This window comes from Lichenostomus cassidix, chromosome 27, assembly GCF_008360975.1.
Source record: "Lichenostomus cassidix isolate B80296 chromosome 27, HeHo_3.0, whole genome shotgun sequence".
NCBI lineage: Eukaryota > Metazoa > Chordata > Aves > Passeriformes > Meliphagidae > Lichenostomus > Lichenostomus cassidix.
In genome coordinates this window covers 5,219,361-5,238,835 of record NC_139507.1, presented here as the reverse complement: position 1 = coordinate 5,238,835, position 19,475 = coordinate 5,219,361, and the positions used below count along the sequence as shown (strand labels likewise).

Here is a 19,475-nt window from a genome sequence, read left to right as displayed (position 1 = left end):
GGTGCTGGGAAGGCCTGGCCTCGGGGTGGACACGGGACGGGGCACGGGGGGTGGCACGGCTGGGCTGAGCTCCCCGGGGGTCTCAGACCACCCCAAAACCAGCGGAAGGGGACAGGGGACCAAGCGGGGCCGAGCCCTCATAGCCGGTCCCCAGGCCTGTGACCCCTCTGGTGACAGAGGTGACACCAGAGCGGGGAAGGACCCCAAAAATCAAATCCCCGTGTCCCCCTCGAGCCCCAAACACAGCCAGCAGCGAGGCCCCACCTTGTCACTCCATCCTCCGTCCCCACAGCCTCCCCCTCCCCTCCTGTGTCCCCACCCCTGTCCCCCACGTGTCGCCCGTCCCGTCCGTCGCTCCCCGCGTGTCCCGCTCCCCGCGTGGTCCCCTCCCCGCCCCCGGCCCGCCCCGGTCTGCCGCCGCCCCCGCGGGGGAGGAGGGCGGAGCTCCCGGAGCGGAGCCGTTCTTTGGATAAGAGGCCAAGGGATGGGCAGGTGGAGCGTGTGAAGGCAGCGGCACCGGCGGCGGCAGGGCAGGACACCCCCCGCGGCACTTTTGGGGCTTTTCCGGGTGGTTTTGGGGTGTTTTTTTGGCGGGGTTTGTTGCTTTGCCTCACTCCCTCTTGGCCGTCCCGGAGCCGCCGCGGCTCCCCCGGGATTAGCGGGCATGGAGGGGGCGGCGGGAGCGCGGCCGGGCGGGCAGCGCTGACAGGCTCAGTGTCCCGGGGCCACCGCCGGCCGGGACCCCCATGAGCGGCTGAGCGGGGCCGGTGCCCCCCGCCCGTCCATGGGCGCGCTGGAGCCTGGCACCGGAGCCCCCCGGCCCGCCGCCCCCATGCTCAGCGCCGCCGCCAGCTTCGCCAAGGAGCCGCCGGGCCCCCGGGACAGCGCCGCTTTCTTCGGCGATGGGGCAGCACCGGAACCGGGAGCCCCCCCGCTGCCGTACGGCGCTCCCGGCGGCTTCGGCGGCCGGTTCCTTGGGCCGTGCCCGCCCTACCGGGCGCCGCCGCCTCCCGCCGCGCCGGTGGAAGGTTACGCGGGCGCGGAGGGTGGTTTTGGAGGCGGGGGGAGCCCGCTGTGCCCCCCGCTCTGCGCCCTGCCCGGGTACCGCGCGGCCGGCAAGGTGCAGGTGATGCTCAACAATTACCCGCTCTGGGCCAAGTTCCACAAGCACCAGACCGAGATGATCATCACCAAGCAGGGCAGGTGAGCCGGGAGCACCGGGGGGGCTCCGGGGAGGACCGGAGAACCGGGAGGCACCGGGGCGGGGGATCGGCGGGGCACTGGGAAGGACTGGAGGGGACTGGGGTGGGCTGGAGCGCACCGGGACGGAGCGGGATGGGGGATCGGCGGGGACAGGCGACTGTCGGAGGAGGCGCGAGGCACCGGATGGGATCAGGTCGGGGGACTGAGGGGAACCTGAGAGCACCGGGGGAACGGGGACAGGGGAACCGCGACAGGGACCGGCAGGGACACCTGGAGCCGCACGGGCACCGGGGGTGGCGAGCCGCGGGGGTGGCGACACCGGCGGTGAGGGGTGTGGGACAGGATTGTGGGGCTGGTGAGGGGCTGAGGCTCCTGCCAGGGGCTGGAAGAGTGGGAGGTGTTTGTGGGACTGGGGGTGCAAGAGGAGACCCCAAACCCTGTGGGTTTGGAGAAAAGTCTGGGGTGGGGAAGGCAAAGCAGCCCAGACATCCCCCGGTGTTGTTTCCTAGGGGAGCTGAGGTTTGTTAGGAGGGGAAAAGGGTCTGGGGGTGTCCCCACCTGGCTCAGGGAGGAACAGGGGGGTCCGGAGCCTCCGTGACACGAAGGTGGCCGAGCTGGTGGCACTGCTAGGGGCCTGCGGGCAGCTTTGATCCGGAGCCAACCCACGGGCTGTATCCGGAGCTCGGCGCTGCAACAAGTGCCGAGGAGCTGCGGCCACCCCACAGCCCCGCGAGGGTGACAGTGGGTGACACCCTCTGCGCTCCCTGTCCCCCTCGGGGCTGGAAATCCCCCCTGCGGCTCGGTGGGGCAGGCAGAGCAAGCTGCCCCACATGTGACGGGGAAAGGGGGAGAATTTTGGCGACGTCCCGGCTGTCGAAATGGCTTTTGGTGACGCCACAGCCTGGGGTGTGACAGGATTGGGGGCTATTTGGGGGCTGGGACAGGATTTGGGGCTATTTGTGGGGCTCAAATTCGCTCTCTATCTGCCAGTTTGTGGGGTCTGGCTGCGACACAGTCCTGTGGGGCTGTGGAGGCGTCTTGGAGCAAACGGGGAACCCAAAAGGTTGAACTCTTCCTTCGGCCCCAAATCGGGGTGATGAGGGTGAGGGGAATCAGACCCTGGGCAGCAATTTTGGGGTTCTCAGTGGGATCGCGAGCACGGCAGGGCCGGACATTGAACCCAAACACCACCAGATCACCCCGAGGGGATCCCAAAAACCCTTCCCACGGGGAAAACAGTGCAGAATCCCCCCGCTGTGAGCTCAGCAGCTGGCAGAGACCCCCCCGAACCCCTCCGGCCGCGCTGCCCCCCCTGCCCAGCCCCATCCCCAGCCCCTCGCCCAGGGGGTCTCTTTCTGCCCAGCGCCGGGCTTGCCTCGCTCGGCCGAGAGACAGATGGTGTCACTTCGATGCTGAGCCCAACCTGCTTAATGTGTTGGAAGTCTAAACACGTTAGGGCCGCTTGGTTTGGCACGGCTGGGCTCGGGGATGCTCCGAGCGAACCGGCACGGACGGGGTGACGCGGCCCGGAGGGTGGCTGGGGTGGCAGGCACCCCAAATTGTTGGTTTTTTCTCGCCACCCTTCAGGCCTCGCAGGAATGGGTTGAAATTTAGGGTTTTTTTCTGCTTTCCTCCTCTCTCCCGGCTCATTCAGTGCCCTCCCCGCGGTGTCAGGGAGGTTGAGGATCTGCTGCTGAGCGTCTGGGAATTGGGGTGACCCCACACATCCTGTCTGGGAATTGGGGTGACCCCACACATCCTGTCCCCCCCGCCCCGCTGTGCCCCTGCCGTAGCTCCCAGCCCGAAACCAGGCGATTTTGGTTTTTTTTTCCCCCCACCACTATCCCCCAGAATGGCTCTGCAGACGGACCGCGGGCTCAGGGGGGTTTGCTCGGAGCGGGGGGGCTCACGGCGAGCCCAGAGCGTGGGGAACGTCAAACTCAGAGCCACAAAACATCCGTTTCCCCCGACCCTGAGCTGCTTTTGCAACCCTCGTTGTGCAGGGTGAGGCTGCAGAGCTGCTGAGGCACAGGAAAAACCCCAGCGCGTTTTGGGGGCTCGGGGGCGGGGGGGATGTGAGCCCCAAAATGCCACCCCAGAGGTCCCAAAGCAGGGACACGCCAGGCTGGGGGATTGTGGGGCTGGGAAAGGGACATCCCGCTGGTTTCTCCCCATGGATGGCTTTGGGGTTCAGCGCCCCATGGACCCCTGGGGTGGATTTGGGGCTGGTGGGGAGGTGGTGGCACTGGGATGGACCTGGCCGGGCACTGGGATTTATCCTGCTGGCACCTTTCTGTTGTCCCGTGCCATCCCGCCCTGTCCCGTGCCATCCCACCGTGTCCCGTGCAATCTCACCCTGTCCCGTGCCACCTTGTCCGGTGCCATCCTACCTTGTCCCGAGCCACTCCACCCTGTCCCGAGCCACCCCACAATTCCCAGACAGTTTCCCGCCGATTCCCCACGCGTGTCCCCTGTCCTCCCTGCGTCCCCCGCGGCTCTCGGGGCTCAGCCGGGCAGGATTGCTGCGGAAACCCCCGAGGACTCGCCAGCACCCCGGGGAATTCCTGCCGTGGGGTTGTGCCGAGGTGTCGGGGATGGCGCTGCACTTTGGGGTGACACAGGGGCTGGTCCTGTCCTTTGGGGTGACACAGGGGATGGCTTTGAATTTTGAGGAGGCACAGGGGCTGGCCTTACATTTTGGGGTGACACAGGGCCTGTCTTTGCATTTTGTGGAGGTGCGGGGGCTGGTTTTGCCTTTTGGGATGATGCAGGGACTGGCCCTGTCTTTTGGGGTGCCACAAGGGACTGGCCCTGTCTTTTGGGGTGACACAAGGGACTGGTGCTGATTTTGGGGTTACACAAAGGGCTGGCTTTGCATTTTGGGCTGACACAGGGACTGGCCTTACATTTTGGGGTGACACAAGGGGTGGCTTTCGTCTTTTGGGGTGATCCAGGGGCTGGCCATGCGTTTTTGGGGTTGGGCAAGGGGCTGGCCCTGAGTTTTGGGGTGACACGGGGCCTGTCTTCGCATTTTGTGGAGGTGCAGGGGCTGGTTTTTGCCTTTTGGGATGACGCAGGGACTGGCCCTGTTTTTGGGGTGACACATTGGCTGGCTTTGCCTTCTGGGGTGACACAAGGGGCTGGCCCTGCCTTTTCGGGGTACATGAGGTCTGTCTTTGCATTTTGGGGCGACAACACTGCCTTTGCGGCACGCAGGGTGTCTCTGCGTTTGGGGACACGAGGGATGGCACTGCCTTTGGAGAGGACACTGGGGGTGGCTTTGGGGACACAAAAACCGGGTAAACACCAAGGGTGGCTTTGATTTGAGGGGTGGCCGTGCTTGAGGGGGACACAGGAGCTGGCAGTGCCTCTTGGGGACACTCCGGGTGGCTCTCCAGGGCTGACAGTGGCTGTCCCCATCAGGCTGGGCTGGGGACACCGCCCGGCTGGCACCTCGGAGGGGTGCAGCCTTGTTGTGACATGTCGCCGTGTCCTGCCGGACAGTGACATCCAGCTGTGCCGTGTCACCTGCACCGGGCGGCACAGCTGTGCTGTGCAGATGTTCCGTGCCACCGTGCCGTGTCACCATGGCTGTGACACTGTGCCGTGTCACCATGGCTGTGACACTGTGCCATGTCACCACGCTGTGTCCAGCAGCCGTTCTATGTCACCGTGCCATGCTTTGCTGTGCCACCAGGCCATGTCACCGTGCCATGCACTGCTGTGCCACTGTGCCACGTCCAGCAGCCATTCCATGTCACCTTGCCGTGCATTGCCATGCCACCGTGCCATGTCACCATGCCATGCACTGCGGTGCCACCACACCATGTCACCCTGCCGTGCATTGCCGTGTCACCATGCCATGTCACCATGCCATGCTTTGCCATGCCATGTCACCACGCCATGCATTGCCATGTCACCATGTCATGTCACCCTGCCATGCATTGAGCTGTCACCAAGCCATGTCACCCTGCCATGCTTTGCCGTGTCACCATGTCATGCCACCATGCCATGCACTGCGGTGCCACCACACCATGTCACCCTGCTGTGCATTGCCATGTCACTGTGCTATGTCACCCTGCCATGCCATGCCATGCCATGCCATGCACTGCGGTGCCACCAAGCCATGTCACCTTGCTCTACCCCGTGCCGCCCCGCCGTGCAGGGGTGGCTGCGACATCTCCCACGCGGCCGCGGTGGCTCCTGCGGTCCCCGCGCTGCCGTCGGGGGAGGAGGAGGCGCAGGAAGCCGCAGCCCCCCGAGCTCTGCCGGGGGTGAGGGGCTGGGGGGCTCCACTGCTGAGCCTCCTTTCCTTCCACCTGGGTCCATCCTGGTCACTGTCCCTGTGTCCCCAACATCCCCCGTGTCACCAGGTGTCACCGCGTGTCCCTCCGAACCGAGAGGTTCACGCAGGGACAAACCCCGAAACAAAACCCCAAAACAAAACCCTCCGAGGGTGCAACCAGCGCTACCCACCCGATTTTGGGGTGCCCGCCCGGGGCACCTCCCAAACCGCGGTGACAAAACCCCGGGGGCACCGAGTCCCGCCGAGCCGGAGCTCCAGCGTGGGGGGTTTAAAAATAAAAATAAAAGCGAGGCGAGCTCGGTTTCGGGTCTTACCCCCACCCAGCCGTGCCCGGCCGGGCCGTGCGGTTTCCCCGCTCGCTGCGAACGCCGAGCCGCTCCGGCTGCTCCGCTGGCAGCGCAAAAAAACCCCAAAAACCTGCAAAAAAAGCTGTTTTTTTCCTCCCCGCTCAGTGCAGCAGCTGGGGTTGGTGCAGCAGCCACCTCGGCTCGGGGCTCCGGCGGCACCGAGGTGGTTTTCAATGCGGTTGAAATTTTGATCAGCGGCTGGAACTCCCCCTTTCCTCGGCTCGGCCGCGGTGTGATCGCTGCGGAGGAGATGGGAGACCGAGGGAATGGATTTTTTGGGGAAAGAAAGGGGGAAATGGGGTCTGTGAGAGCTCCGGGAGCCCCCGGGATGCTCAGGGCAGAGTTTGCCCAAAGCACGGGGAGTTCCTCTGCTGCTCTCTCTGCTTCTTTCTCTTTTTAGTTCTCTTTTATCTCTTTTTTCTTTATCTTTTTCTTAATCTTTATCTTCTTGTTATTCTTCTTTTTATTATCTTTATCTTCTCATTTTTCGTTTAATCTTCTTTATGGTCTCCTTCTCCTTCCTCTTCTCCTGATTCCTCTTCATTTTTCCCCTTCTTTTTTTTCTTCTTAATTTTCTCTTTTCTCTTCCCTTTTCTTCTTCCTTTTCTTTTCTATCTACTATTTTCTTCTTAGTTTTCTATTTTTTCCCCCTCCATCTTTCTTTTTTTCCTCTTCTTCCCCCTCTTTTCTCAATCTTTTTTTCTTCTTTTCATTTTTCTATTTTTTTTCCTTCTCTTCTCATTTTCTTCTTTCTCTTTCTATTCCCCCCCCCCTATTTTTTTTTTCTTTCCTTTTCTTTTCTTTTTCTTCTCTTTCTTTTTCAATTCCCCACTCTCTCGCAAGGGCAATTTTGACTCAGCCGCCACCCGCTGACTTTTCTTTCCGCCGCTCTTCGCCCGGCGCTGCCCGAGCTCCGCTTCCTGCGGGGGCCACGGCCGATTCCCCCTTTTTTCCCCCCCGGTTCCCGGAGCTCCGTGAGCCCCCAGACCCCCTTTTCCCCCCAGCCCACTCCCCTCAAGGATTCCGGATGAATCCTCTTCATTCCGAGACCCCCGAGGTGGTTTTCAATGGGGTTGAAAGTTTTATCAGCAGCTGGAACCCTCCGGGTGGGTTTGAGGGGTGGCCGGTGGTGGCTCCCTGGTGGCGGTGACACTGACGGGGTGGCCGGGCGAGGCTGGTGTCCGGCTGGTGTCCAGCTCCGGCCATCAGAGCCCCAGAAGTTGCCAAAATTCCATGGTTGGAGTTCTGCTGGAGGGGCTGAACTAGTGCCTGCGGCCGCGGCTGGAGGCCTCACTGCGAACCTGAGCTGGCCACTGGGGCTACTGGGGCTATTGGGGCTACCGGGGCTACTGAGGCTGTTTGGGCTACCGGGGCTACTGGGGTTACTGGGGTTATTAGGGCCACTGGGGCTACTGGGACTATCGGGGCTACTAGGGCCACTGGGGCTACTGGGGCTACTGCAGCTATTGAGGCTGCTGGGGCTACTGGGGCTACACTGGCCTTTTGGGCTACTGGGACCACTGGGGCCACAGGGGCTACTGGGGCTGCTGGGGTTACTGGTGCTGCTGGGACCACTGGGGCTACTGGGGCAACAGTGGCGAGTGGTCAGTGACAGACACGAGGCACCAGACGGGGCCAGAGGTGTCCCAGCCCAGCCCGGCTTTGAGGGGACACGGCGGGGGGCTCAGCCCCTGGAGAGGTGGCAGCTGCAGCCCTGTGTCCCCCCCGGCCACAGTGCCACCGTGTCCCCTTCCTGCCCTTGGCGCAGGCTGGCTCTCGGCCCGAAATAGCAGCGGTGTTGGTTTCCGATCCGGAAGGTGCTTGGGGAGGGGGAGGAAGATCCCGGGAGGGGGGGGATCGGCCCCGGGAGCATCCCCCAGCTGCTGGGGTCACTCAGCTCCTCATGGCCACCCGCGGGAGGGGGCGGACAGTGACAGTGACGGCGCTGCCTCAGTTTCCCCACCTGTACCCCGATTGCCGAGCCGAGGGGGTGACAGTGACCGGTCTGCCTCAGTTTCCCCATCACCCTGCGCTCCGATTGCCGAGCCAGGGGGGTGACAACGTCTGTCCCTCTGTCCCCTCCCCAGGCGGATGTTCCCCTTCCTCAGCTTCAACCTGTCGGGGCTCAACCCCGTGGCGCACTACAGCGTGTGCGTGGATGTGGTGCTGGTGGATCAACACCACTGGCGATACCAGGGCGGAAAGTGGGTGCAGTGCGGGAAAGCCGAGGGCAACATGCCAGGTAGGAGCCCCGCGTGCCCTCTGTCACCCTCGTGGGTGTGCCGGGAAGGGGGTGACAGCTGTCCCCGCTGTCCCCTCGCCAGGGAATCGCCTCTACCTGCACCCCGACTCGCCCAACACGGGCGCGCACTGGATGCGGCAGGAGGTTTCCTTCGGGAAGCTGAAGCTCACCAACAACAAAGGAGCCTCCAACAACGTCGGGCAGGTGAGGGGAAGGTCCGGGGTGGGCCTGGTGGCGCTGTGACCACCCCTGACTGTCGCCGCTGTCCCCTCCGCAGATGATCGTGCTGCAGTCGCTGCACAAGTACCAGCCGCGGCTGCACGTCACGGAGGTGAAGGAGGGCGAGGGGGAGGATGGCTACCCCTCCCCGCACACGCACACCTTCGCCTTCCCCGAGACGCAGTTCATCGCCGTCACCGCCTACCAGAACGCCGACGTGAGTGCGAGACCCCCTCCCCGAAAAAATCCCCCCCAAAAATCCCCCAACGGCCCCAAAAGTCCAGAAACGCCACCCAGCAGCAGCCCGGAAACCAGTGATGATCCCAGTGGTGATCCCAGTGTCATCACAGCAACCCGAATAACCCCCTAGAGCAGCCCCTGGTACTCCCCCAGCACTGAGGTGTCCTCAGCACCAGGAAAACCCCAATGGCCTCCCCGCGGGACCCTCCGTGTGCCAGAATCCCTGTCTGCAGCACCCCTGCGACCCCAGGGGAATCTCTTCGGCATTCCAGGATGTCCCCCTGCATCCCTTCGGCACCCCAGAAGCCTCTTAATATCCCCCGGATCCTCTCAGATTTCCAGAGACTTCCCCGGATGCCCTCAGCACCCCACTATCCCACTTAGGATCTTCCCACACATCCCATAAACCCCCTCAGCATCCCACTATCCCACTCAGGACCATTCCACACATCCCAGTGCCCCGTTCTGAACCCCATCATCACCCCATAACCCCCTCAGCACCCCCTGCATCCCCAAAAAGTAGGCCTGCAGTGGGATGGGACTACACCGGGGGGAAAAGGGACAGCGCGGGGACATCCCGGGGTGTGGGGACAAGCTGCCAGCAGCCATCCCCACCCCTGTGTACCCCCAGATCACCCAGCTGAAGATCGACCACAACCCCTTCGCCAAAGGATTCCGGGACAACTTCGACTCGTGAGTGTCACCCCGCTCCTCCCGCCTGTCCCCTCCGGTCCCTCCGGCTGGCAGGAGGGAGGTCACAGATAGATAAAAATCCCCAAAACCCACCCTGTCCCCCTCAGGATGTACACAGCCTCGGAGAGCGACCGCTTAACCCCATCGCCGCCGGAGGGTCCCGCCTGCCAGCAGCTCCTGCCAGCCCCGCGCTTCCAGCCCTTCCTGCCCGAGCAGTACCCGCTGTCCCCGGGGCGCTTTTTCGGGGGTGACCGGAGCTCCGCGCTGCCGCTGCCCCCCAAAGACCCTCCCCACTGGTATTTCCCCCCGCAGCAGCCCCCCGCCGCCGGCGCGCTGGATTTCGGCGGCTACGACGCTGGGTACGGCGGGGGCAAACTGGTGCCCTACGGGGTGAAACCCTTCGCCCTGCCGCCCACCCCTCACCCGGCCCTGCCCTACTACCCCGAGGGGCCGGGGGGTTTCGGGGTGCCGGGGGGCTGGAGCTCCGGGCAGTTCGGCCCTAAGAGCGGCGCCGCCGGGGCTCTGGGCTGGTACCGGGAGCCCCGGGAGGAGAAGGGCAAGGAGGTGGAGGGTTGGGCTACCGAGCCTCCCGCCGCTGTGGGCTCCGGGGGGGACTCGTCGGACTCGGGGCTGTACGAGTGCAAGCGGCGGAGGGTGTCCCCCTACCCCTCCAGCACCGAGAGCTCGCCCCCGGCCCGCAACGGCGACCTCTTCGACAAGGAGCCGGTCACCGACGGTGGCTACTATGGCTACTACGGCAACTGAGCCACGCCGCGGGGATTGGGGAGGAGTCGGAGCCTCTCCGGGAGCCCCAAATTTGGGTGCCAAGGGGCCCCCCCGAGGTGTTTAACACCCATATCCTGGGATGACTTGAGCAGGGGGGGCTCTGCCAGACAATCAGCCCTCGGTGCCACCCCGGTGGGGCCGCGGGGGCAGCGGGGAGGTGGGGATGGTGGTGAGAGGTTTTTTTTTGTCGTTGTCGGTGGTTTTTAAGGGGGGGTTAATGCTGAAGTATTTATTGAGCCACCCCCGCGCCCGGTGCGGGGCGGGGGGCAGCAGCATATCGCAATAAAGGGGACATTGTGGGACACGGCTGTGGTCGGCTTTGTGCGTGGCTGGGAGGGAAACTGAGGCACGGGGGGGTTGAGGGATTTGTCTCCTGAGCCCCCCGGGGGTGGCGATGGGGGAAGGAAAGAAGGATCTCTCTGCACACCCCAACTCTTCACAGCCTTTATTAGAGCAGCCCTGTGCACAATTTGGGGGGGCAACAGGGGTGTCTTCCCGCCTGCGGGCACCGTGCGACCCCCTTAACCCCCCCACAACATCCTGCGCCCCCCAGGGCCTCAAAAGTGCCCCAAAGTGCCCCAGCCGTCCCCAAGGCTCTGCCCCGGGTCGGGGGGGAGGCATTGCCAGTGCCCCCTCCCCACTTTTACATCACAGTTTTATTGAAACAGCGGCGAAATGGCTCGGAGGGGGGGGGACAGCGCACCCCCAGTGCTGGGGGGTCCAGCCCCACTGCTGGGCACTCTGGGAGGAGCTGGGGGGCTCAGCACCCCCCGGGTTGGGGGTCACTACCAGAGCACCGCGCTGTCCAGGTGGGCAAAGCCAGGGTCCAGGCGCAGCTTCCAGTAGGTGTTGTTGGTGACCCAGGACTCCTTGCCGTTGGCATCCGTCAGACGCCTGGGGATGGGGCGGGGGGACATTGTTGGGGTGCTTTTGGGACTTCCAGGGGGTTTTTCTATCCCCTGAGAGCCTCACGTCCCCCTGAGCCCCATACTGCTCTGAGCCAGGAGGTCTCCCGAGGGTCTCCCCATTCCCTTAAAACCCCACATCGCCCTGATGTCCTCAGGACTTCCATGGGGGTTTTTTACACTCCCTAAAAGCTTCACATGCTCCTGAGCTATGGGGTGTCCTCAGGACTCCCAAAGGGGTTTTCCTCATTCCCTAAAAATCCCACATCTCCCTGAACCATGGAGTAACCTCAGGGCTCCCATGGGGAGTTTCCTCATTTCCTAAAAGCCCCACATTTCCCTGAGCCTTGGGGCGCCCTCAGGACACTCATGGGGGGTTTCCCCATTCCATAAAAACCCCACACACTCCTGAGCTATGGGGTGGTCTCAGGACTCCCATGGGGGTTTTCCTCATTACCTTAAAAGCCCCACAATCCCCTGAGCCACGGAGTGGCCTCAGATTTCCTCATTCCCAAAAAGCCCCACATCCCCCTGAGCCTTGGGCTGTCCTCAGGACCCCCAGAGGGTCCCCCCATCCCACGAGAGCCCCCCATCCCCCTGACCCACCGCTCCCCCAGCCCGCGGAGCCCCCCAGACCTGAAGAAGCGCGCCTGGTGGGTGATGTTGTTCTCCTCCATGACGCGGCGCCTGTCCCGCTGCAGCTGCTCGATCTGCCGCTTCTGCGCCTCGGCCGCCGGCACGTTCCCTTCCTCCAGGTACCTGAGGGCGACACGACGACTCTGTGACGACCTGGGTGACCTCAGCCCGCCCCACCCCACCCCCCCGGGCCGCTGCTGACCGCTGGTCCGGCCGCAGCCGCGTGTCCGTGGAGGGCAGCACCCGGCGGAGCTCCGGCGTCAGCTCGTTGAGCTCCAGCGCGAACTGCGTGAAGCCGTAATTCCTCTCGTGGTCTCGCGGCATGGGGTCTGGGGGAGGCGTGGGGGACAGTGAGAGACCCCCAAAGGTGGTGTGACCCCTCAGGGGTGTCCCCCCGGGTCCTTACTGGCTTTCCAGACGCACTGTCCCGGGGCTGGCCCGCGGTGCAGCCCCTCGTGCCACTTGCCGGCCAGGCGCTCCACGGCAGTCCCGCTGCGGCTCAGCACGGCGCCCTGCACCTCGTTGGCCCCCGCGCCCCAGTAGCGAGCCTGTGGCCAGCGGGAGGTGGGCGGGGTGGCCGGGGGGGAGGGAGGGGCCGAGAGGGTGGGTGGGGTCACTGGGAAAGGGAGGGGCTATTGGGAAAGGGAGGGGCTATTGGGAAAGGGTGGGGCTATGACAAGGAATCATCTGGAGAGGGCGGAGTCATTGGGAAAGGGCGTGAACACTGGGAAAGGGAGGAGCTATAGAGAAAGGGACTAGGGGATACTGGGAAAATGGTTGGGTCGTGACAAGGAATCTTCTGGAAAGGGTGGAGTCATTTGGAAAGGGTGGGGCTATTGGAAAAGGGTGGGGCCAGGAGTGATGGGCGGAGCCACTGGAAAAGGGTGGGGCACTAAGGGGGCGTGGCCACTGTGGAAAGGGCGGGGCCATTGAGCTAAAGAGGGACCAGGAGGGACCACTAAGAAAGGGTGAGGTGGAGTCACAACAAGGGTGTGGCACTAATGGAGGGGTGTGGCCACTAGGAAAGGGTGGGGCTTCGGGTAGGGGTGTGGCCACTGGGAAAGGGTGGGGCCAGGTGAGGGGTGGGGCAACAACACAGTGTTTAATTAGCAAGTCAATAAATGGGCGGGGATGAGGAGTGGGGTCAGGGCGGGTGGGTGGAGCCTGGGCACTAAAGGGCGTGGCAGGGCGTGGCAGGGCGTGGCAGGGCGTGGCAGGGCGTGGCAGGGCGGGACAGGGCGGGGCAGTCCCACCTTGCAGAAGGTGAGCTTGCAGTGGTAGGAGGCGTCGCGGGTGTTGCGGATCAACACCTCGCCGTAGTGCTCGATCCAGCGCGGCCCGCTCAGCACGTTGTGGATGCACGTGGTCACCTTGTTCCACTCGTAGTGGTCACCGGTCCTGCGGGGGACACAGTGGGCACGCGGGACACCACGGGGGAGGGGACGGGGGGCTCATCCGTGGGGCTGGGGGCTCACCTGGGCAGCTGGACGTTGACGGTGCCCACCGGGACGATCTCCAGGGATTTGCCCCAGAATTTGTTCTTCCACCTCATGTCTGGGGGGCAGGAGGAGGAGGTGGAGGAGGTGAGATCACCCCGCCCTGGGGGGAACCTCCTGGTGCCCACCGCTGGTCCCAGTCCTGTTCCCAGCCTCTGTTCCATTCCTCTTCCCTGTCCTAATCCCGTTCCCATTCCAGGCCCCTGTCCCAGTCCTGTTCCCACTGTCATTCCCTGCTCCATTCCCATTCCAGGCCCCAGTCCTGTTCCCATTCCCATTCCCTGTCCCAATCCCATTCCTGCTCCCATTCCCGCTCCCATTCCCTGCCCCAATCCCACTCCCATTCCCTGCCCCATTCCCGCTCCCATTCCCTGCCCCAATCCCATTCCCATTCCCTATCCCAACCTCATTCCCACCCAGCACTCACCTTGCCAGAACACAAAATTATCAGACTCGGCGTGGCAGGCGGAGATGGGAGGGTGGTGTGACACCTGTGGGGACAAAGAGGGCCATGCCAGCGCCCTGTCCCGCTCCGGGCCGCCCCCCCGAGACCCCCGGTGCCCACCTGCTCGCTGATGAAGCGGAAGCCGCGGTCGGGCCGCACGCACTCGTAGGTCTCGCCCAGCACGGGGTTGAAGGGTTTGCTGCCCGCCCGGTAGTAGGTGGAGGCGTAGGCAGACACGGCGAAGGCAGCCACGTACACCTGGCAGCGAAGCCACCGTGCCATTGTCACCGTGCCCGGGATGGGCACACGCCTGTCCTCCCCCAGTTCCCACAAGTGCCGAGAGACTCATGGGGTCTCAGGTGTCCCCGAGCCTGCTAAATCCTCAAATTCTCCCAGTGCCCACATGGCCTCATATCCCCCTTGTGCCCTAAATCCTCAAACTCCCCAAATCCCCCCATGTCCCCTAAATCCTCAATCCCCTCGTGTCCCCAATCCCCTGTGTCCCCCAAGCCTCCAATCCCCCCATGCCCCCCGAGCCCCTTGTGTCGCTGAGCTCCCAATTCTTCCTGAGCCCCTCGGTGTCCCCTGCTCCCTCGGTGTCCCCAGTGTCCCCCGGTGTCCCCAGTGTCCCCCGGTGTCCCCAGTGTCCCCCGGTGTCCCCCGGTGTCCCCGGTGTCCCGGCCCGCCCCTCACCAGGCGCTGCCGGGGGTCGCGGGCTCGGCTGGCCCTGTCGAGCAGCGCGCTGTACTCGAGCTCCTCGCAGAGCCGCTGCAGGGTGTTGAGCGGCTCGTTCAGCTGCACGGGCAGCGCCACGCGGGACAGATCCTTGCCCACGCTGCTCCGCAGCAGTCCCCACAGGCTCACGTCCCCCGAGGGCGCGGGCGGAGCGGGCAGGCGGCTCCTCCGCCGCGGGTCCGGCCCCGGCAGATCCAGCGGTGGCGGCGGCGGCGGATCCAGCGGCGGCGGCTCAGCCGGTACCGCCGGGCGCTCCGCTCCTGCCGGGAGTGGGGCGGTGGGATGGAGCTGTCCCCCGCCCCTGGTCACACCCTTCCCGGTGTTCTTCCTTCCCGTGTGGGGAGGCAGAGCTGCCCAGCCTCGGTTCTCCCTTCCCGCGCCTGCTGTGGGGACAAAGCTGCCACCTCCCCCGGTCTCCGTTCCCTCCCCGGTGGCCTCCCCGATGCTCCCCGTACTGTCGGGGGCAAAGCTGCCACCTCCCCCGGTCCCCATTCCCTCCCCGGAGCTCCCCGTACCTGTCGGGAGGCGTCCCGGCCCCCCCGGCTCGGTGGTCTCCTCGCAGACGCTCGTGGTGACCTCGCTGATGCACGACTCGTCCTCCGAGGGCTGGGGAGGCGCAGGGACCGTCGGCGGCTTCGGGGGTCCCAGGGGGATGGGGGGGACATGGGGGGACCCCCGAAGGGGAGGAGCTAGCGGGATGGGCCCTCCCGGAAGGACGGGATGAACTCCGGGATCGTGGGACGGGCTGGGGCGGGTACCGGTGGGGAGCAGCGGCGGGGCGGCACCGGCAGCACCCAGCCCCGCCACCGGGCTCAGAGAGTGAGGAGACCCCGGCAGCGGGGAGGGAGGGGGCTGCGGGGGGCTGCGGGAGGAGCGGGAACCGCGGGGGACACGGGGAGCTGTGGGGGCTCTCGGGCCGGCTAATGAATGAGGTGGGACGGGGGAGAGAGAGGGGAGAGATGAACCCAGAGCAGCGAGGGGTGGCGGGGGTTCCGCAGAGCCCCCCATCTGCAGAGCCCCGTCACCAGCAGAGCCCCCCGAGCCCCCTCACCTCGTTCTCAGAGGAGCTGGCGGACAGGAAAACCTCGCAGGCGTCGAAGAACTCGGTGTGCGAGTCAGCCAGCGAGACGATGCTGCGGTTGGAGAGCTGCTGCTCCCGGCCCTTGGCGGGCAGCGCGTCCGGCTGAGGGGACAGCCACCGCCTCAGCCCCTGACCCTCAGCGGTCACTGCACCCCCAGCCCGCCCCACGCCACCCCCCTGACCTCATCCGGGTGCAGCGAGGCGAAGGAGTCCAGGGTGGTGTCGGAGGAGACCGAGAGGGAGTGGAAGCGGCGCAGGGCGGGCTGTGGGAAGGGGGAGGCCGAGCTGAGCCCCCCCGGCAGGTCCCCTCCAGCCGGGACAGGGCTGGCACGGACAGGGGGTCACCCAGTTCCGGGCTGAGACCCCAAAACCAGCACCCCCGCGGTCCCTCACCCCGGTGTTGCCGGCGCTGCCGGGGCGCGGGGCTGGGCACTGCCTGTCCAGCGCTTGCCGCATCTCCTCCAGCCGAGCCCTCTCGGCCATCAGCGCGGCCACCACGCTGCTGAGTGACCCGTGCACTGCCGGGGGACACGGGCGGGTGTCAGGCTGAGGGTCAGAGCCCCAAAACCCACCCCGAGACCCCCAGCAGGGCTCAGTCCCCCGCCATACCCCACCTTTCTGGGCCAGCACCCAAAAACTGCGCTGCAGCTGGCTGTACTCCGGGGGGAGGCCGAAGGGCAGCTGGCTCTGCGACGATTCCAGGTAGCGGGACAGGTTGGGGACAGAGCCGTGCAGGCGACCCACCTGGGGGGAACACAGGGGTCAGCAGGGTCACCCGGGGGGCTCCGTGCCCAGGCAGTGCAGAGCTCAGGGGGTTCCAGCTCACCCTCACCCTGCCGATGGTGTCGTCCTTGGCAAAGCTCTGCGTGCACCAGATCTTGGTGCTCCTCCGGCCTTTCTTTGGCCTCTCCGTGGCGGCTGAGGGCTGCGAGGGAGAGGAAGGGGCTGCAGCCGGACCCTCCCCAGGAACGGGGGGGCACAGGACCCCTCAGCGGGCTGTCCCTCTCACCTGGCCGCCGGAGATGAGCGGCGCCGAGGGGATGCGGTGCAGAGCCTCCAGGTGCTGCAGCATTCCCGTCAGCTCCTGCAGCTTGGCCTGGCACTCGGACAGCTCTGCCAGGGGGGCACAGGGCGAACCCAGTCAGGGAGGGGGCACAGGGCACCCGTCCGGCCCCCCACACCCCCGCGGGTCCAGCTCACCGGCCGAGCAGCGCTCCAGCCCCTCGCTGTCCTTCAGCCACGCGTTCACCTTGTCCCGGGAGCTGGTCAGCGTGGAGAGGGCAGGGGCACTGCCCGAGGGCAGGATTCGTGTCCACTGGCCCTGCGGCAGGGGACAGAGGGGCAGTGCCATCCGGAGCTCCTTTTCTGGACCCTGCCCGGCGCTGTCACCCCGAGCTGTCACCCACCTGCGCGCTGGTCCCCGAGGGACCCCCATGGGGACACGGCTCCGGCCACTCGCCGTGGTGGTGGCTGCAGAGGCTGCTCACCCAGCTGGAGAACAGCTCCGGGGACTTGATCTGGGGGACACGGGTGAGTGGTGGGGGACACGGCCTGACGTCCCCAGCCCTGTCCCATCCCAGCCGCGGTCCCCCACCGGCACCTTGAGGTGATAAATGTTGTCCTCCGTGTCCAGGTCAACCCTCTGCGCCTTCTTGTTGACGGACATGACGGACTGCCGGACATCGATGGCGCCGTGCAGTTTGCCCTTGAGGACCTGGGGGAGCCCAGGGATGCCGGTCAGGGGGAAGACTCCCCTTTTTCAGGGGGACCACGGGGGTGTCCCCAGCCCCGAGCCCCCGGGGAGGCTGCGTGGCCACAGCCTGGGCACACACTCACGTCCTGGCGCGTGGTGGAGTATTTCAGGATCCCATTTTCCAGCACGAAGTACCGCTGGGGATGGAGGAGATTTTTTTGGTGGGGAGAGCAGAGAGCAACCCCTGCAGCCCCCAAATCATGCCGGGACCAGCCAGGATCACAGCTCCTGGTGCCAGCTTTGCCTTTTACCTTGTGCCAGCCCTTCAGGGGCCATTTCCTCTTCTTGAGCAGGTAGCCCTCGTGCCGCTGCGGCTCCTGCCCGGGGCTGCCCCGCGCTCGGGGCTCCTCCACCACCTCCCAGCTCTCCGAGCCCTGCGGGGACAGGGTCACCGTGGGGGCCCCTGAGCACAGCAGGATTGTCCCCACCTTGTCCCCAGGCCGTGACACTCAGTGCCCACAGGGACATCACCCTAAAGCAGGGGGAAGCCCCCCAAGGCTCACAGCACCCCCTGCCATCCTTCAGTCCCCAAATCCAACCTGCTGGACGCTGCTGTGCTTGGAAGACACGGTGCTGTTGGAGCGGGACAGGGCTCTCTTCGGAGAGGACAAGTCCTTCTCGTGGCTGCCCATGGCTGGCGAGCAGAGGGGGCTGAGGGCACCGGGCTGAGCCCCCTTTCCCGTCCGGGCTGCCGGTCCGAGGGTCCGAGCTCGGCCGTCACGGCGGGAGCCGCTGCGGGCAGGGGGCGGCAGGTCAGGGAGCTCAGGGACGGCATCTCCACCCTCGCTGGGACAGGGGGTGACAGGGACACTGCTGTCCCCAGCTCCCGGGGGGCCCTGCATGGCACCGCCGCCGGCGCCCAGAAAGTTCTGCGTGAGCCGGAGCCTTTGACCCTGGCAGCTTTATCTCGGCTGCTCCGCCCGGTCCGGGTCCAGAGTCCGGCCCCGCCGCCCCACGGCCGGGCAGCACGGGGCAAGCCTGGCACAGCCAGCAGGGTGGCACCGGTGCAAGGACCGGGATCGACCCCTGCTCCATCTGGCGGGACGTGACCCCTCCAAACCCCGGCGTGGCGTTTGTTCCCTTTGCCCTTCACGATTCCAGGGGGGAAACTGAGGCACGGGGCAGCTTCCCCTGGCCTTGTCACCCCCGCTGGCGCTGTCCCTGACAGGGCATCCCGGTGTCCCGGCTGCTGCCGTGGGATGGGTTTGGGATAACCCCGGGACGGCGACCGAGCCCGGGCGGCGGGGAGCACCGCGCCGCTAACCGCAGCACCGGTCACCGCCGTACCGACGGCCACGGCCCCGGTAACCACGGCACCGGCAGATCACCGCGCTGCCATAGCCAAGCCCGGCACCGGTAACCGCGGCTCCGCGCCCCCCCGGCTCCGAGGGGAGGACACCGGGGGTCTCCCGGCTCTCTCCCGCCTACAGCTACCGGGGATCTGCACCGACCCCTCGCACCGGAACGCGGCTGTGCCGGTGTCCCCGGCGGTCTCCATCCCCCTTTGCGCGGGGCAAAGCCCATCCCCGTGTCCCCGCGCCGCTGTCACCCCCCGGGGCAGCGTGGCCCGGGGGTCGCGGGGCCGGGCCACCCTCCCGGTAACGGAGCCCGGTGCTCACCTGGGCGGGAGGCGGGCGGGCGGCGGGGGCCGGTCGCATCCTGCCCGGCGGCGGCGGCGGCAGGAAGCGGAACACGGAGGGCGGTCCGGAGCCGCTCGGCTCTGCCCCCTGCTCCGTGGAGGAGCGGAGCTGCCGGGAGCTGCCGGGACACCGAGCGCGGGCGGAACCGGAGCGGCCGCACGGAACCGGGACAGCTCCGGCCGTGCAGCCCCGCAGACCACCCGAGAGCAGCCCCCGGTAAAGGGGCTGGGAGACCCTGGGAGAGGCAGCACCGCACGGGGGTCCCGGGGTTGGGCATCCCGCCGGGGGTTCAGAGATCGCCGATCCGCGGGGGTCCCGGGAATCGCCAACCCACGGGGGTCTTGGAATCACCGACCCATGGGGCTCTTGGGAATCACCGACCCATGGGGGTCCCTAAAAATCAACCCATGGGGGTCCCTAAAAATCAACCCATGGGGGTCCCTAAAAATCACTGACCCATGGGGGTCTCGGGAATCACCAATCCACACAGATCTCAGGGATCATTATCCCGTGGAGTTTTGGAGCTCACCAACCCATGGGGGTCTCGGGGATCATCATCCCATGGGGGTCTTAGGGATCACTGACTCACAGGTCCCAAACTGTGACTCATGATCCATTGGGGTCCCTAAAAATCACCACCCCATGGAAATCCTGGGAATCACCACCCCAGGAGGATTTCGCGGATCACCACCCCATGGTGGTCCCAGGGCATTCCCACCCTGGAATTCCCCTCTCCCGTCCCCAGCTC

General features: G+C 65.7%; 2 protein-coding genes across 5 annotated transcripts; one reads left to right on the top strand and one right to left on the bottom strand.

Annotated features, from left to right (window-relative positions):
- The first annotated feature begins 457 nt into the window (after positions 1 to 457).
- Positions 458 to 10,338, top strand: TBX21 (T-box transcription factor 21). Its single transcript, XM_085083463.1, has 6 exons — positions 458 to 1,203; positions 7,944 to 8,098; positions 8,181 to 8,302; positions 8,376 to 8,534; positions 9,189 to 9,250; positions 9,358 to 10,338. The coding sequence occupies exons 1-6, from the start codon at positions 785 to 787 to the stop codon at positions 10,013 to 10,015; spliced, it is 1,575 nt and encodes a 524-aa protein (XP_084939589.1). The 5' UTR covers positions 458 to 784; the 3' UTR covers positions 10,016 to 10,338.
- Positions 10,339 to 10,466: 128 nt separating this feature from the next.
- Positions 10,467 to 18,841, bottom strand: OSBPL7 (oxysterol binding protein like 7). Of its 4 annotated transcripts, none has more exons than XM_085083438.1 (23): positions 18,707 to 18,841; positions 17,627 to 17,819; positions 17,339 to 17,461; positions 17,171 to 17,224; positions 16,935 to 17,048; positions 16,741 to 16,851; positions 16,535 to 16,655; positions 16,344 to 16,447; positions 16,161 to 16,259; positions 15,949 to 16,078; positions 15,728 to 15,852; positions 15,517 to 15,597; positions 15,305 to 15,436; positions 14,769 to 14,859; positions 14,212 to 14,513; positions 13,639 to 13,776; positions 13,501 to 13,564; positions 13,053 to 13,131; positions 12,831 to 12,975; positions 11,984 to 12,125; positions 11,780 to 11,906; positions 11,578 to 11,700; positions 10,467 to 10,930 (listed from the first exon to the last, which is right to left on the bottom strand). In XM_085083438.1, exons 2-23 carry the CDS (start codon positions 17,717 to 17,719, stop codon positions 10,822 to 10,824), a joined length of 2,607 nt encoding a protein of 868 aa, XP_084939564.1. In that variant the 5' UTR covers positions 17,720 to 17,819; positions 18,707 to 18,841; the 3' UTR covers positions 10,467 to 10,821. The 4 variants fall into 4 exon arrangements, with proteins under 4 accessions (XP_084939564.1, XP_084939561.1, XP_084939562.1 ...); XM_085083435.1 differs by having other exon boundaries at positions 17,627 to 17,923; positions 18,707 to 18,767; XM_085083436.1 differs by having other exon boundaries at positions 16,167 to 16,259; positions 17,627 to 17,923; positions 18,707 to 18,767.
- Positions 18,842 to 19,475: the final 634 nt, after the last annotated feature.